Below are 14023 nucleotides of genomic sequence, written 5' to 3'. Positions count from 1 at the left end.
AAAACTCTAAATTCACAGCCCAGTTTCAAACTTGTGTGGCTTACTTTCTTCAGTAGAACACAAAATGTTCGGCAGAATGACAGCCTAAGTCACCATTCACTTTTTTTGTACAAAAACAGTGTGATGAAAGTGAGTGGTGACTGAGGCTGTCGTTCTGCCGAACATCATCTTTCGAGTTCCATAGAAGAATGAAAATCATAAATGTTTGACATGACACAAGTGTGATGACAATTTTGAGCCGTTTTGCCTCTTGGGTACATTTGTCGTGTCTTAATGATTTTGTTTCGTGTTTGTACCCAAGTACAAGTCAAAGATGCGGATAAATGTTTTCTTGCAGTGTAGTCATGCAATTTATTCATATTTATACAGCTGTCAGAACTGTCATTTGCTTGTCTGTTATATTGTTTCTAATGGTCTGTTTCTGCAGCTGAAAAAGGACTATCTGGAGGGTGTTGGAGACACCATGGATCTGTGTGTGATTGGTGCTTATCTGGGGAAGGGGAAGAGAGCAGGCAACTATGGAGGGTTTCTACTGGCCTGTTATGATGAGGAGAACGAGGAGTTCCAGTCTGTCTGCAAGGTGTGTGTGAGAGTGAACGGTGAAAACTAGGACTGTAAATTAAAGATTTTAATTGAATCTAATATATATATATATATATATATATATAATATATAGAGGTGGGCATAGATTTTTTTATTTTTTATCTAGATTCATTTTGAAATGAATCTAGATTAAACTGGCTCATCTGAATTCTGCCAAACGTCACATATGTTACACTATAGGGGTGTAACAGTACAAATCACTCACAGTTTGGTTTGTCACGGTTTTAGTTTTACGGTTTCGGTACGGTTCTATATTTACTATGTTTAGGGTAAAAAGGACTACTGTCAAATGAAAATAAAGAAAATAAGAACAAATAACTTAAATACAAGCAGCAGCAGAACATAAATACTACTGCGCAAAGATACTAATAAAATTAACAATGTTTTTTAGGTAGGTCTAACATTAGTTTTTAGGTAGAGAAATTGAATAAAGTAATCAAATGTAAAATAATTACATATTTCACTGTTTAAATTAAAGAATAATCCTTATTAAACTTACACAAGCTATTCAATCAAGAGCAGTGAGGGATTTCCTTATCTTTTGTTTGACATTAAACAAAGTAAAGTTTACTGCCCCTTTAAGACCTAATGCAGGGATATGCGTCATCTTTCTCGACTCTATAAAGTTCACTTAAGGCATATTGAGACTATGTTTGCTTGGATACTCACCAAGATGGACATGTTGACAAACTTTTTGTGTGAGTTTGTCCGTTCAAGTGCAAGACTTGAAAGATAACTCAATATTTGTGTTCTGTGACGTTTGCGCGCTCTCGGACGAGTGCACAGAGATAAATCTTCTCTCAGCACACACGAGTTCTCTTATGTCTTCTGGCGAACACACCCGGATGATGATGGCGAAATGATACAAATAATACAACCCGTATTAAAGATGTGTCGTCAGATGTGAGATGAACCGCGGTGCAAGTGTGTGCCAGCACCTTTTACACGGCACCCCTGCTCTCATCAGACGTCACCGCAGGATGCCGCGACACCCCGGTTGGGAAACGCTGGAAACGCTGGCGTTATTTTTTTTTATCGCCCGATAAGAGTCTTGCGTTAACGCCGATAACAGCCTACCACTTTTATTTATATATATATACACACACACACACATTATATACATACATATATATTATATTTAATCTCTTTTAAATATATATATATATAAACTCGCTTCACCTACCGAGCTGTTTCACCTCTTTGTAAACTTTGTTCAATGCATGCGAGTGCTGCCGTTTGTGCGCATATGACCAGTCGTTTTCTCCGTCATCACTCGCGTCAAGACGCGCTGTGAGACTCGCGCTCTCTTTGAGAAGATCTGAAGCTGTGCATCATCAGAGCGCGCAAATATTGAGTTCTCTTTCAAGTCTTGCATTTAAACGGACAAACTCACACAAGAAGTATGTCAACATGTCCATCTTGATGAGTATCGTAGCAGACAAAGTCTGAATATGCCTTAAGTGAACTGTATAGTATGCAGAGTCGAGAAAGACGAGCATATCCCTGCAACAGGTCTTAAAGGCGCAGTAGCTTTTACTGCTGCCTGAGTGATGTCCTTATATTTAGTTTGACATTAAACAATGCTCTTGATTGAATAGCTTTTGTAAGTTTAATAAGGATTAATCTTTCATTTAAACAGTTAAATATGCAGTTATTTTACATTTGGTTACTTTATTCAATTTCTGTACCTTTCTGCAGGCCAGTAGGCATGTACATTATTATTTAATGAACACATGAGTGAGGTCGAGTTGAACATTTTAGTTTCGGTTTTTGGCTTTGGTTTCTTCTTTTTTGGTTTCGGCCAAGAATTTTGATTTCGGTGCGTCTGGAAGCCATAAAAGACCACGAATCATCCAAATGCCACATCCAGGTAAAAAAGAAAAGAGCGCACAGAGCCCTACTCATTTAATGAAATGTATATCAGTTCATGTTTTGTGTGTATAAGAGAGAAAGAGAAAATGTCAGTATTTCATTGAGACTTGAGATTAAAAAAACTGCTTAAGTATGGTAGAGCTTGTAGTATTAATTTTCACATGCAGTTACACATTGTCAGTTAAAAACAAAAAAGTGGCTGTTAAAAACATTGAGTGGTAGACTTTGAAAAAAGTTAACTTCCATCCCTGGCGAGCGCTGTCTACAGGTGACGCCATGTATTTTGCGAAATGCGCAGTTAGGTAATGTGTCGCCCTCCATACGTCGAGAAACGGATATGCAATATAAACAATACAAAATTGGCCTACGATAGAGATTTGAAGTCTACATTCGACTACAACTGTTTATTGAAGGTTTGTTGCCGATTAGAACTTGAAGTGCGATGAGGTCTTAAAATATTTTGAGAAGGTCTTTAAAAAGTCTTTAAAAGGTATTGAAATTAAATTCAGGATTCCTGCATATACCCTGTATGTATCTAATGTGTATGTGTGTGTAAAGCTCAATTTTCTCCTTGATTCTTAGAATAGAATGTTTATTGCATTTATTTGAAATGTATATTATATTTTGAAACATTTAAAATATATATTTACTGTCCCTTTTGATCAATTTAGTGCATCCTTTTTCAAAGTTCTTTTAAAAATCCTACTGGCCTCAAACTTTTGAAGACTAGTTCAAAATTAGACACCATTAAATAGACATTAGAAATAAATAAACCATCTGTGTATTGCTTTTGTCAGATTGGAACAGGCTTCAAAGATGAAGATCTGGAGCAGCATTACAATTTTTTAAAGGTATAATGTTTATACTTTATTTCCATATATTTGTGAGTACTCTGCTATATAAAATCTTTTTATGTTCAATCAATGTCAGGAGCACATTTTACCTAAACCACGGCCGTATTACCGCGTGGACCAATCAGCAGAGCCGGATGTTTGGCTTGAGGCTGTGCAAGTGTGGGAAGTAAAATGCGCTGATCTTTCATTGTCTCCAGTCTACAAGGCAGCGATGGGATTGGTCAGTACCTCACATGTGAATCATGATGCTGTATCAGTGATTGATTGTTTTTGGTGACTGATGTTATCATTGTTCAGATCTTGTTGCCAGATTTTAGTTTACGGTGCTTAAGTTTGGGTCTTTATAGTGCGATTATCTTTTTGGCCATCAGGTGGACCCAGAGAAAGGCATTTCACTCCGTTTCCCACGATTCCTGAGGATTAGAGATGACAAAAAACCAGAGGATGCCACCACTGGGTCACAGGTAATGTGCGAAATGCGGAAAAATGTGAAGCAAGGCACGGAAGAGGGAACATTACACATTCAGTTAATGCTTGTAGTGCTGTGCAGGAAATGACTCGGAAGCACAGATTAAGGCACATGGAAGACATTAGGGTCCAAAATGTAAAAAAAAAATGCAAAACAAAGATGACTTTTATTAATAGTTTATAAATAAATGTTATTCATTTATAAATATACAATTAACTACCTAATCTATAAATAAATATATAGTTTGTAATAGCACAATAGCAGTTTCACTAGTGGTCTTGGACCTCACTGTAATTCACAAATGTAGGAGTCGACAGTAATTACCCCACATGAGACATTTCTTTCAAAGGCAAATGTCATAACTGCATAATGTATGGAAAACTCAGGATATGACACCATACATGTGTGTGTTCTAGTTCCATGGCAAATATGATGGTAAGTGTGAGATTTTAAAGTAGTTTTTCCCCGTTTGAAAGTCAAACGTGATGACATTGGCGTAGTTCGGCGCGTTGTGACATCGTGATTTAGTGGAGCAAGTGAAGTGGATCCGTTAAAGGAAATCCATCTTTTTACACGCCACACTGTCTTTCTTTCTTTCCCCTCCTCATTTTCACAGTTCATTTATTTCGGTTTTCTTTTATTCCTGTCTCCCGACGGTTGGAAACACACAGGCGCACACAAATACACCCTCTCAAAATGAACTGTTCTAATCTTCTGCATCACTCTCTCTCTTAGATTGCTGATCTCTACAAGAAACAGCAGCAGATTCAAAATCAGGGTGACAAACCAGATTTGGAGGACTACTATTGATCTCGGCTGTCTGATTGGCTCCCTTGTCAGCTACTCTCATTCCTATTGGGCGATGGAGAGTTTTTCAGTATTTTGTTGCATATTAACGTGCTGAATTTTAATGCTGTGATATTGTGAGACTTAATGAAAAATGGAAATGAACATGTAAATAGTCTTTCAATTATGCGGCGCGAAAATAAACACTTGCTTTTCACTAATTGTTTGCCTTGGGTATTTGTTCTTTACATGTCTGTTCATGGTCTAGTTTCTCACATTTATCAGCTTACGGATGCTAGTTTAATATGCTGTTTTAAGTGTGTGTCTAAACACAAGACGGTCATGCGAGTGCATGTTGAAGCGTGCGTGTCTTTAGCATAGTGGGTTTCCAATAAATCGGGCAATAGTTCTATTGTCAGTGGCCAAAGATGAAAATTAAATTATCCAACTCTTTCGTTCCATCTCTTGCTTTTGTACTCTCCATCGCTTCCTTCAAAGAATTCCCTTTCTTTTCCTCACTATTTGCTCACCCTCTCTGAAATGAGCCTGGCAGCTTTTGACACTGTGCTGGTGTCAGAGTTAAGACTGTAAAGAGAATTTTAAAGTGTTGCTTTGACAGTTTTGTAATGGCGAGTGTGCACGAGGCTTCATCCATCTGTGGAAGTCTTTGAGAAGGGAATTACAATGAATTAATACAAGTTTAATTAATGTGAAATTAATACAGTATTAATAATTCAACCGTTAGTGCTCATTAAAATAGCTCATAAGCTGAATGTACTTGGTTTGGATTGCAGATAAGAACATTGATTTTAAAAGCCTTGAAGCACTCGGCTAAGCGACTTTTCTGTTTATTAGTAAGGGGTCGTGTTATAACCACATGTTTTTTTTTTTATTAACTAGAATCTAAGAACTGAACTGATCTAGTCATGCTAATGTATACACAGGCTGTGCTCAGAATGTCATACTACTTTTACTATGCCGTATGTTTACTGAGAGTATTATTTATTTAGAAGTATAGTAAACAAAAGCACCACTGGAGAGTAATTTTGCACAGGTGACCTGCTGCGTTTATCCCATAATCCCATATGCTTGACTTGTTCTCCTATTTTTAATATGAAATACTGCCAACAGTAAGGATTTTTTAACACAGAAATGTGACGATTAATGTACTGGTTAAAACTTTATCGCTGTCTGTTGAGTATGCATTCTGAGCAAAGCCTTAAATTGTCTTGTGTGGTTTTATTTTTTTTACTTAATAAAAATATTTTAGGAGTACTGTTGAAGACATTCTTTACTTGTTGGTGCAATTTCACCCATAATTTGTTTTTATTTTTTTCAAAATATCTAATGTTTTGTACAGTCCCTGACAAAAGTCTTGTCGCTTATCTATTTTCTAGAAATACCTGATAATAACCTGACTTTTAATTAATCAATTGGTGTTAGAAATAGCACATATGAAAAGCTAAAACCCTCCCAAATGATGTTTAATGCACTGAAATAAATAATTTTCACAGAAGAAATATTTATCATTTAATCAAGACAGAAAGGTCAAATTTTGGCAAGACAAAAGTTTTGTCGCCTATACAGAAATTGAACAAATTTACAGCAAATACAAAAATATGTCAGCAAATTAAGTTGTGGCGCTGTGAGATCCAAATTTAATATCTTGTATGACTTCCATGAGCTTGAAGGACTGCATCCATGCGGTTTGGCAAGGATTCATACAATTTATTGACGAAGTCATCAGGAATAGCTAAGAAAGCAGTCTTGCATGTCTCCCAGAGTTCATCAATATTCTTTGGTTTCGACTTCCATGCGTCCTCTTTCATCCTACCCCACATATGCTCAATGATGTTCATGTCTGGGGACTGGGCTGGCCAATCCTGGAGCATCTTGATCTTCGCCTTGAGGAACTTTGATGTGGAGATGGAAGTATGCGATGGAGCACCGTCCTGCTGCAGAATTGGCCCTCTTTTATGGTTGGGAATATAAGAGGTAGCTAAGATTTCTTGGTATTTTAGACTATTGATGTTGCCTTCCACCCTGCAGATCTCGCACACCCCCATACTGGATGTAACCCCAGACCATGATTTTTCCGCCACCAAACTTCACTGCTTTCTGGGTGAATCTCGGATCCATTCGGGCACCAGTAGGTCTCCTGCAATATTTGCGGCGACTGTGGTGTAATTCAACTGAAGATTCATCTGAAAAATCCACCTTCTGCCACTCTTCCTGCGTCCATCCTTTTAGCAGGCTGTGGGCCTTGGCAAATGCCACACGGTTTTTCAATTGTATTTTGTTTAGTGCTGGCTTCTGGGCACTGATTCGACCATGGAGGCCATTTCGAGGCAGAATCCTACAAACTGTTCTGGTTGACACAGGGACTTCAGGTGACCAGGTCTCGTGGAGCTCTGCTGCAGTGGAAAATGGGCTGGCCTTGGATTTTCGAGCCAACAAACGGTCCTCTTGAGCAGTTGTCTTGTGGGGTCTGCCTGACCTGGGCTTGTCAAAAACGTCTCCAGTCTCTTCAAATCTTTTTTTATCCTCTGTACTTGACGCTGAGACACATTGAAGGTGTCTGCCACATCAGCAGTGGATCTGGTCTTCAGCCTCTTGATAATCAAAACTTTAGTCTCAGGGTGAATCTTAGGCATGTTTGCAGAGGTCTAGGTGCAGTTGATGTGAAGGTCTAGTGTACTGGGGTTCTTTTTATACACACTTGAGACCTAATTGATCCAATATTTTTCACAAGGAAAGCTCATATGACAAGGTGACAACACTTATGTCTTTGCAAAAATTGACTCAATGGGCTTTGTGAATATTAGCTGTGAATATTAGAATACTTTTTGAACGTTTAGTTTTTCACTGAAACATTATTACAAAAGCTGATGGGATTAAAATGAGCCATTTCTTGTAAAAATATCTTGATTAGAAATATATTTCAGCGGCACTTTAGGTCAATTTGTACACAAGCGACAAGACTTTTGTCAGGGACTGTAGAAGAAAAACTTATACAGGTTCAGGTTTGACATGATGGTGAGTAAATTACAATTTTTGTGAACTATCCATTTAAATTTGAGTCTTGCTCACATGATATGGACTATTGTATGACTTCAGAATATAGTATAGGAGTCATATGGGACACTTTTATGATGAATTTGTGTGTTTTTATTGCAGTTTTAAAGCTGTTTGCTGTAATTGTATGGAGAAGAGAGAACAACACCACATTATTTCTCCTTTTACGATCTAAATATGGATATACAACTTCGTAATAACGAGGGTGAGTAAACGCTATTTTAGTTGACTGAACTAAACTTGTATTCATTGAGCATGGAGCAGAAAATGTGTGAGTGCCACGAGCAGTCAAATGTCTTGCTGCCAGAGTCTGTTTCCTCAGGGTAAATAAACCTCTCACCACCCAGAGGACCGCTTGTGTCATACTAACTTATCAGCAAACAGTTTCAAACACTCCCTGAGAGTGTTTTAGGTCAAGAAAATCGGTGGAATGAGTCAAACGAGACCCATTCTCTGTCCTCCCTTGACAGGGGGCAGAGAAAAAGTCTTAACACCACAATGGCCCCAAATTTCTCTCTCCTTCCAATTCTTCACTCCCACTCCAACACACGGTTCTGCAACACAATAACTCATCTTTGAGTCCAAACAATGCTTTTGTTCTCAATTTTGTGCCCCTCCTCTGCATCCCTTCATCTCTCTCTCCCTGCATCCCTTGTTTTGGTGCTCCCTGTGACATCCCTGCCATGTGAGAACAAGAGCCGAGGGTAGAATGGAGGGAGGAAGAAAAGACAGATCGCTTCTTTGTCCCGACGTGACCCAACTGAATGTCAGCTCTGTTGCCATTAGGCGTGTGTTTCTGCGACTGTCCATGGCTTTTTTATTTTGATGATGTCAGACAGTTTTAAGGAGTGTGTGCGTATTCTGTTTGGTGACATATAGGCCTAATGTCATCAGATATAATGTACACTGCATGGCCTTAAAAAGTATTTGGACCGTTAAAACACTCATAAATAGATAAGAATGTGCATTTATGTAATAGTTGAATTAACACAAGCATTTCAGAAAAGGTTTGTTGGGTTTAAAAAAAAAATGCTACATTGGGACCAGAAAGCCATTGCAAAAACGTTTGGCAAATGAGGTTCATTCTTGTATTATGCAGCGTGTTTGAGCTTTAGCAAGAACAAATGAGTTTCATTCTCGTTACGCAGCACGTTTGAGCTTCAGCAAGAACCAATGAGGTTCATTCTCGTGTTACGCAGCACGTTTGAGCTTCAGCAAGAACCAATGAGGTTCATTCTCGTGTTACGCAGCACGTTTGAGCTTCAGCAAGAACCAATGAGGTTCATTCTCGTGTTACGCTGCACGTTTGAGCTTCAGCAAGAACCAATGAGGTTCATTCTCGTTTTACACTGCACGTTTGAGCTTCAGCAAGAACCAATGAGGTTCATTCTCGTGTTACGCTGCACGTTTGAGCTTCAGCAAGAACCAATGAGGTTCATTCTCGTGTTACGCAGCACGTTTGAGCTTTAGCAAGAACCAATGAGGTTCATTCTCGTGTTACGCTGCACGTTTGAGCTTCAGCAAGAACCAATGAGGTTCATTCTCGTTTACACTGCACGTTTGAGCTTCAGCAAGAACCAATGAGGTTCATTCTCGTGTTACGCTGCACGTTTGAGCTTCAGCAAGAACCAATGAGGTTCATTCTGGTGTTAAGCAGCACGTTTGAGCTTCAGCAAAAACCAATGAGGTTAATTCTCGTGTTACGCAGCACGTTTGAGCTTCAGCAAGAACCAATGAGGTTCATTCTTGTGTTACACAGCATGTTTGAGCTTCAGCGAGAACCAATGAGGTTCATTCTTGTGTTACACAGCATGTTTGAGCTTCCACTTGAACCAATGAGGTTCATTCTGGTGTTAAGCAGCACGTTTGAGCTTCAGCAAGAACCAATGAGGTTCATTCTCGTGTTACGCAGCACATTTGAGCTTCAGCAAGAACCAATGAGGTTCATTCTTGTGTTACGCAGCATGTTTGAGCTTCCACTTGAACCAATGAGGTTCATTCTCGTGTTACGCAGCACGTTTGAGCTTCAGCAAGAACCAATGAGGTTCATTCTCATGTTACGCAGCACGTTTGAGCTTCAGCAAGAACCAATGAGGTTCATTCTTGTGTTACACAGCATGTTTGAGCTTCAGCGAGAATCAATGAGGTTCATTCTTGTGTTACACAGCATGTTTGAGCTTCCACTTGAACCAATGAGGTTCATTCTCGTGTTACGCAGCACGTTTGAGCTTCAGCAAGAACCAATGAGGTTCATTCTCGTGTTACGCAGCACGTTTGAGCTTCAGCAAGAACCAATGAGGTTCATTCTGGTGTTAAGCAGCACGTTTGAGCTTCCACTTGAACCAATGAAGTTCATTCTCGTGTTACGCAGCACGTTTGAGCTTCAGCAAGAACCAATGAGGTTCATTCTGGTGTTAAGCAGCACGTTTGAGCTTCCACTTGAACCAATGAAGTTCATTCTCGTGTTACGCAGCACGTTTGAGCTTCAGCAAGAACCAATGAGGTTCATTCTGGTGTGAAGCAGCACGTTTGAGCTTCCACTTGAACCAATGAGTTTCATTCTCGTGTTACGCAGCGTGTTTGAGCTTCCACTTGAACCAATGAGCTTTGTTCATGCATGTCAAGCAGGTTCCGTTGAGCTTCTGTTTGTTCACTGATCAATGTTTATATGTGAATAAAAGACTAAATTCAATCTGTTCATCATATAAAGCAATTGAGTTTCTTCAGAAAATGTGAACTAAACTGCTCAATTCATATGGATTAGTTTTACGATCTTTTTATGAACTTTTTGAAGCATCAAGGAAGGTGATAGTTGTATAGCTGTGTCAATGAAGGGACAGAAAGCTCTGAGATTTCATTAAAAATATCTTTGTGTTCTGAAGATGAATGAAAGTCTTTCGGGTGTGGAAAGACATGAGGGAGAGTTGTGAGAATAATGATAGAATTTTCATTTTTGGGTGAATAACCCTTTAATGAATACCAGTAAAACACCAACGTATACAGTATATAAAACAGTAATAATGTTTCAGTATGGCTGACATAAAATTGACCTTCCCTGGCAAATCTTTGAGGTGTTTTTGCATATTTTTACAGTTATTTGTAAAGGTACCTTCAGCAGTATATAAAGCAGATATGCAATCATTTCAATTCCATTTCACGTTAGTCTACACTTCAGCAGCTTATTCTCATGTATACACTGCTATTTTTTGCGTCTGTGCGTCACACACATACACAGTCGTCTCTTATCTACTCTCAATTTTCTCTCTTTTGCAGGTTTTTCTCCAGCCTGTCTTTCTTTCCCTTCGCTCATTCTACAGCTGTCAGTCAAGACTGTGTGTTCCAGTAACTCTCATTTGGGATTCAGCTGATGGTGCGTTTTGATTGGTCCTGCTGTCAAAGTCAAACCCAATGTCAACACTGTGGTCATGCTCTTTGATTTCCATCCGTATGCAACAAACAAGCATTGTCTAATATACTCGCATTAGCGTACCGTAGATTGGATTGCCTTGTTTTATGCACTCTCATTTTTGAGTTGTTTATTCTTTGTCCCTTTTTTTGTTGCATCTCCTTTGGGAGTAAATTGGTAAAAAATGCCTTAACTGGCACATTTGCAGAAATGTCTAATAAGGTTCACAATCCCTGTAGATCTGAACTGAAAAAAGTAGGAAAGAATGGACCTGTAACCTTGGAAACCAGGGGAATGTCATATTCCTCTGCTTTTGTTACCTGACTTACTGACATTGTGTATCATTACATTTCTCAAGTTGAGCGAACTGTAATTAGTTGCATTTTTAATGTGGTCCTTTTTTATATAGCTAGATTGCTTATAGCAATAAATGGTAAAACCTAGTTATTCCCCTATAAACTACTACAAACTTTACATGTCAGATGATATTATAGAGATACTTTAATAGACACTTGGGGTAAATGAACCTATTAAGCTCAAGTACCCATTAAGCACACTACTTTCTTTGAGCTCAGATTATAAAAAATAAAATAATTTATCATCCTACCTGATGTCTTGCCCAATTGATGTTTGTTACTATATACCTCCTCTACAGGGTTCACCCAAAAATGAAAATTAGTTGTGTATCTGCTTACCCCCAGTGCATCCAACATGTAGATGTTTGTTTTTTCAGTAGAACACAAATTAAGATTTTTAACTCCAACCGTTGCTGTGTGCCAGTCATATAATCATGTGAATGGGTAAGGTTCTATGAGAGCAAAACGTACAAACAAAAAAAACATGCTTAGGCAACGTGCACAAAAACCCTGCTGCTCCTAATGACACATTGATTTATTAAGGCACGAACTGGTCGGTTTCTGAGAGAAACACTAAAGGTTTTTGTTATTTTTTTACCTCATATCTCGATGACCTCATATAAGTCTCATCAAGTTTTCATATACTTCCGTCTGATGAGGTCAAAAGGATGCGATCATAGACATATACCAAATAGATTCCTCATTCGACCGATCAGCGCAGATCCTAATGACGTTTCTATATATCTATATATATCTATATATATCTATATATATATATATATATATATATATATATATATATATATATATATGATCATGTTCGTTCGAAAATATTATTTTCTTTTAAATAAACAAGAATTTCCCCCCAAAAAAACATGTAAGCTTAATAAGAACTGGGGTATGCTTAAACATGCACCCATTAAGCACAGCCAGACTTTATGCATTTACTGATGTATATTTTAATTTAATTTAAAATACTATTATCTATTATTGTGTGAGAGATTTAATATTTTATTTTAACGTAACTTCTTGTTCTCAAATCTTGTTCTCTCAATACCCTGTGCACTAAAATGTCTCAATTTAGATTTTGGTGAGCTTAATAGGGACGTTTAGGGTTCTGATCAAAGGTTTGGGGTCAGGAAGATTTTTTTAATCAAAGGTGATAGTAAATACATTTACAGTGTTACAAAAATATATTTTAACTAAAGAATACGAGTTATTTTTGTATCATTATACGAAATGTTTAGGAGAACCAAATCAGCATATTAGAATGAATTACTGAAGGATCATGTGAGACTATAAAGTCTATTTACTTCCGCTTATGAAAATGTGCAGTGTATTAAAAACAGACTAGAGCAGATGTTTTCACTTCTGAAACGAAAATTCAGTGTGCAAAAATTCAGCTTTGCCATCACAAGGAATAATTCTGTTAATAATTTTTTTTTAAATATTAAATTAGAAAAAAGTTATTTTCAAATTGCAATAATTTGCAATGTTACTGTTTTACTGTGTTAAATGCAGCCTTGGTGAGCATAAAAGACCTTTTCAAAAACTAAATTGTTACAGGCCTTTTAATGGTAGTTTATAGTTTTAAACAGCAATTAGATGCTTTTAAACTTAAGCCGTGTTTCCACTGAAATTTCCAGGAACTATTTTTCCCTCAAGACATCTTGCTGTCTGCATTTCCATCGTGGTCTAAAGTACCGTGAAGATTAGGTCAATTGGACTATGCGCAACTTAACAGTTCTCGCCGGGTTTTCACATTTAAAGGCCCACTGAAATCAAAATTGAAGTTTTTTAGCTTTTAGTATGACTATGTTAGCCTAAAGCTATGAATAAGCTAGTGTGTTCCAAAACAATGACAAAATTTGCATTTAGGAGATACAAGCATTCAAAACTTACAGTCTCTCACTTCCGTTAAAACGAATCTCAGATTTTTCTCGTCAAATCTTCTCCTGTCCAATCAAAGGCTCTCTAGAATCTAAAGCCCGCCCCCTACACTGCTGAAGCTGCGACTAAAATCGGTCAGTTGTTAACACACATTTACTAATTTCTACATGGTGAAAGGCACAGCGTACTATATATGCGATAGGAAACGATTCAGTGTAAATATGCTTTCAGTTGAGGCGAATTAAGTCTGTGTTCACGTTAGTTTCACGCACTACAGCAGCGCACACACACACACACTCTGGTCTAAATTTACACTACAGACATGAGAGCTCAACGCGGATCATGTGTGAGTCGGCGCAGACAACAAAACATATCGGACCCATTTGAATTCTGCACAGAATGCTGCATTTCAAAGCGATATGGAGGAGATTATGTTGATAAACGGTTAGAGGAAACTGGCGTTACAAAAAAAAAAGGCTCTAGTCAAACTGTATATTAACGAAACGCTATTGGCCGTTTCAAAATAGGGGAGGAGCTGCTAACAGCTGGAGCCGTTTTAGGGGAAATAGCGTCAACACATTGAATAATGCAGCGTGTTTTAAGTCACTTCAGTGGGCCTTTAAGATTAATAAAGCCTGAACCTCGTCGTCAGTCCATCGGTCGTACTTTTTAAAATTTCTTTGTTGATGTAATAGCAAACAACTTACTGCAC

General features: G+C 38.0%; 1 protein-coding gene across 1 annotated transcript in view; it reads left to right on the top strand.

Annotated features, from left to right (window-relative positions):
• Window positions 1-4805, top strand: part of lig1 (ligase I, DNA, ATP-dependent) — a 28154-nt gene extending 23349 nt beyond the window's left edge. Inside the window, exons 23-27 of the mRNA XM_067452618.1 lie at window positions 428-580; window positions 3273-3326; window positions 3406-3549; window positions 3701-3793; window positions 4534-4805. Of these exons, the coding sequence (XP_067308719.1) occupies window positions 428-580; window positions 3273-3326; window positions 3406-3549; window positions 3701-3793; window positions 4534-4608 (519 nt within the window). The 3' untranslated portion in view covers window positions 4609-4805. The remainder of the gene's footprint in view (window positions 1-427; window positions 581-3272; window positions 3327-3405; window positions 3550-3700; window positions 3794-4533) is intronic.
• Window positions 4806-14023: the final 9218 nt, after the last annotated feature.

The sequence above is a fragment of the Pseudorasbora parva genome, chromosome 9 (assembly GCF_024679245.1).
Source record: "Pseudorasbora parva isolate DD20220531a chromosome 9, ASM2467924v1, whole genome shotgun sequence".
Classification (NCBI taxonomy): domain Eukaryota; kingdom Metazoa; phylum Chordata; class Actinopteri; order Cypriniformes; family Gobionidae; genus Pseudorasbora; species Pseudorasbora parva.
This window is presented reverse-complemented; position numbering and strand designations above follow the sequence as displayed.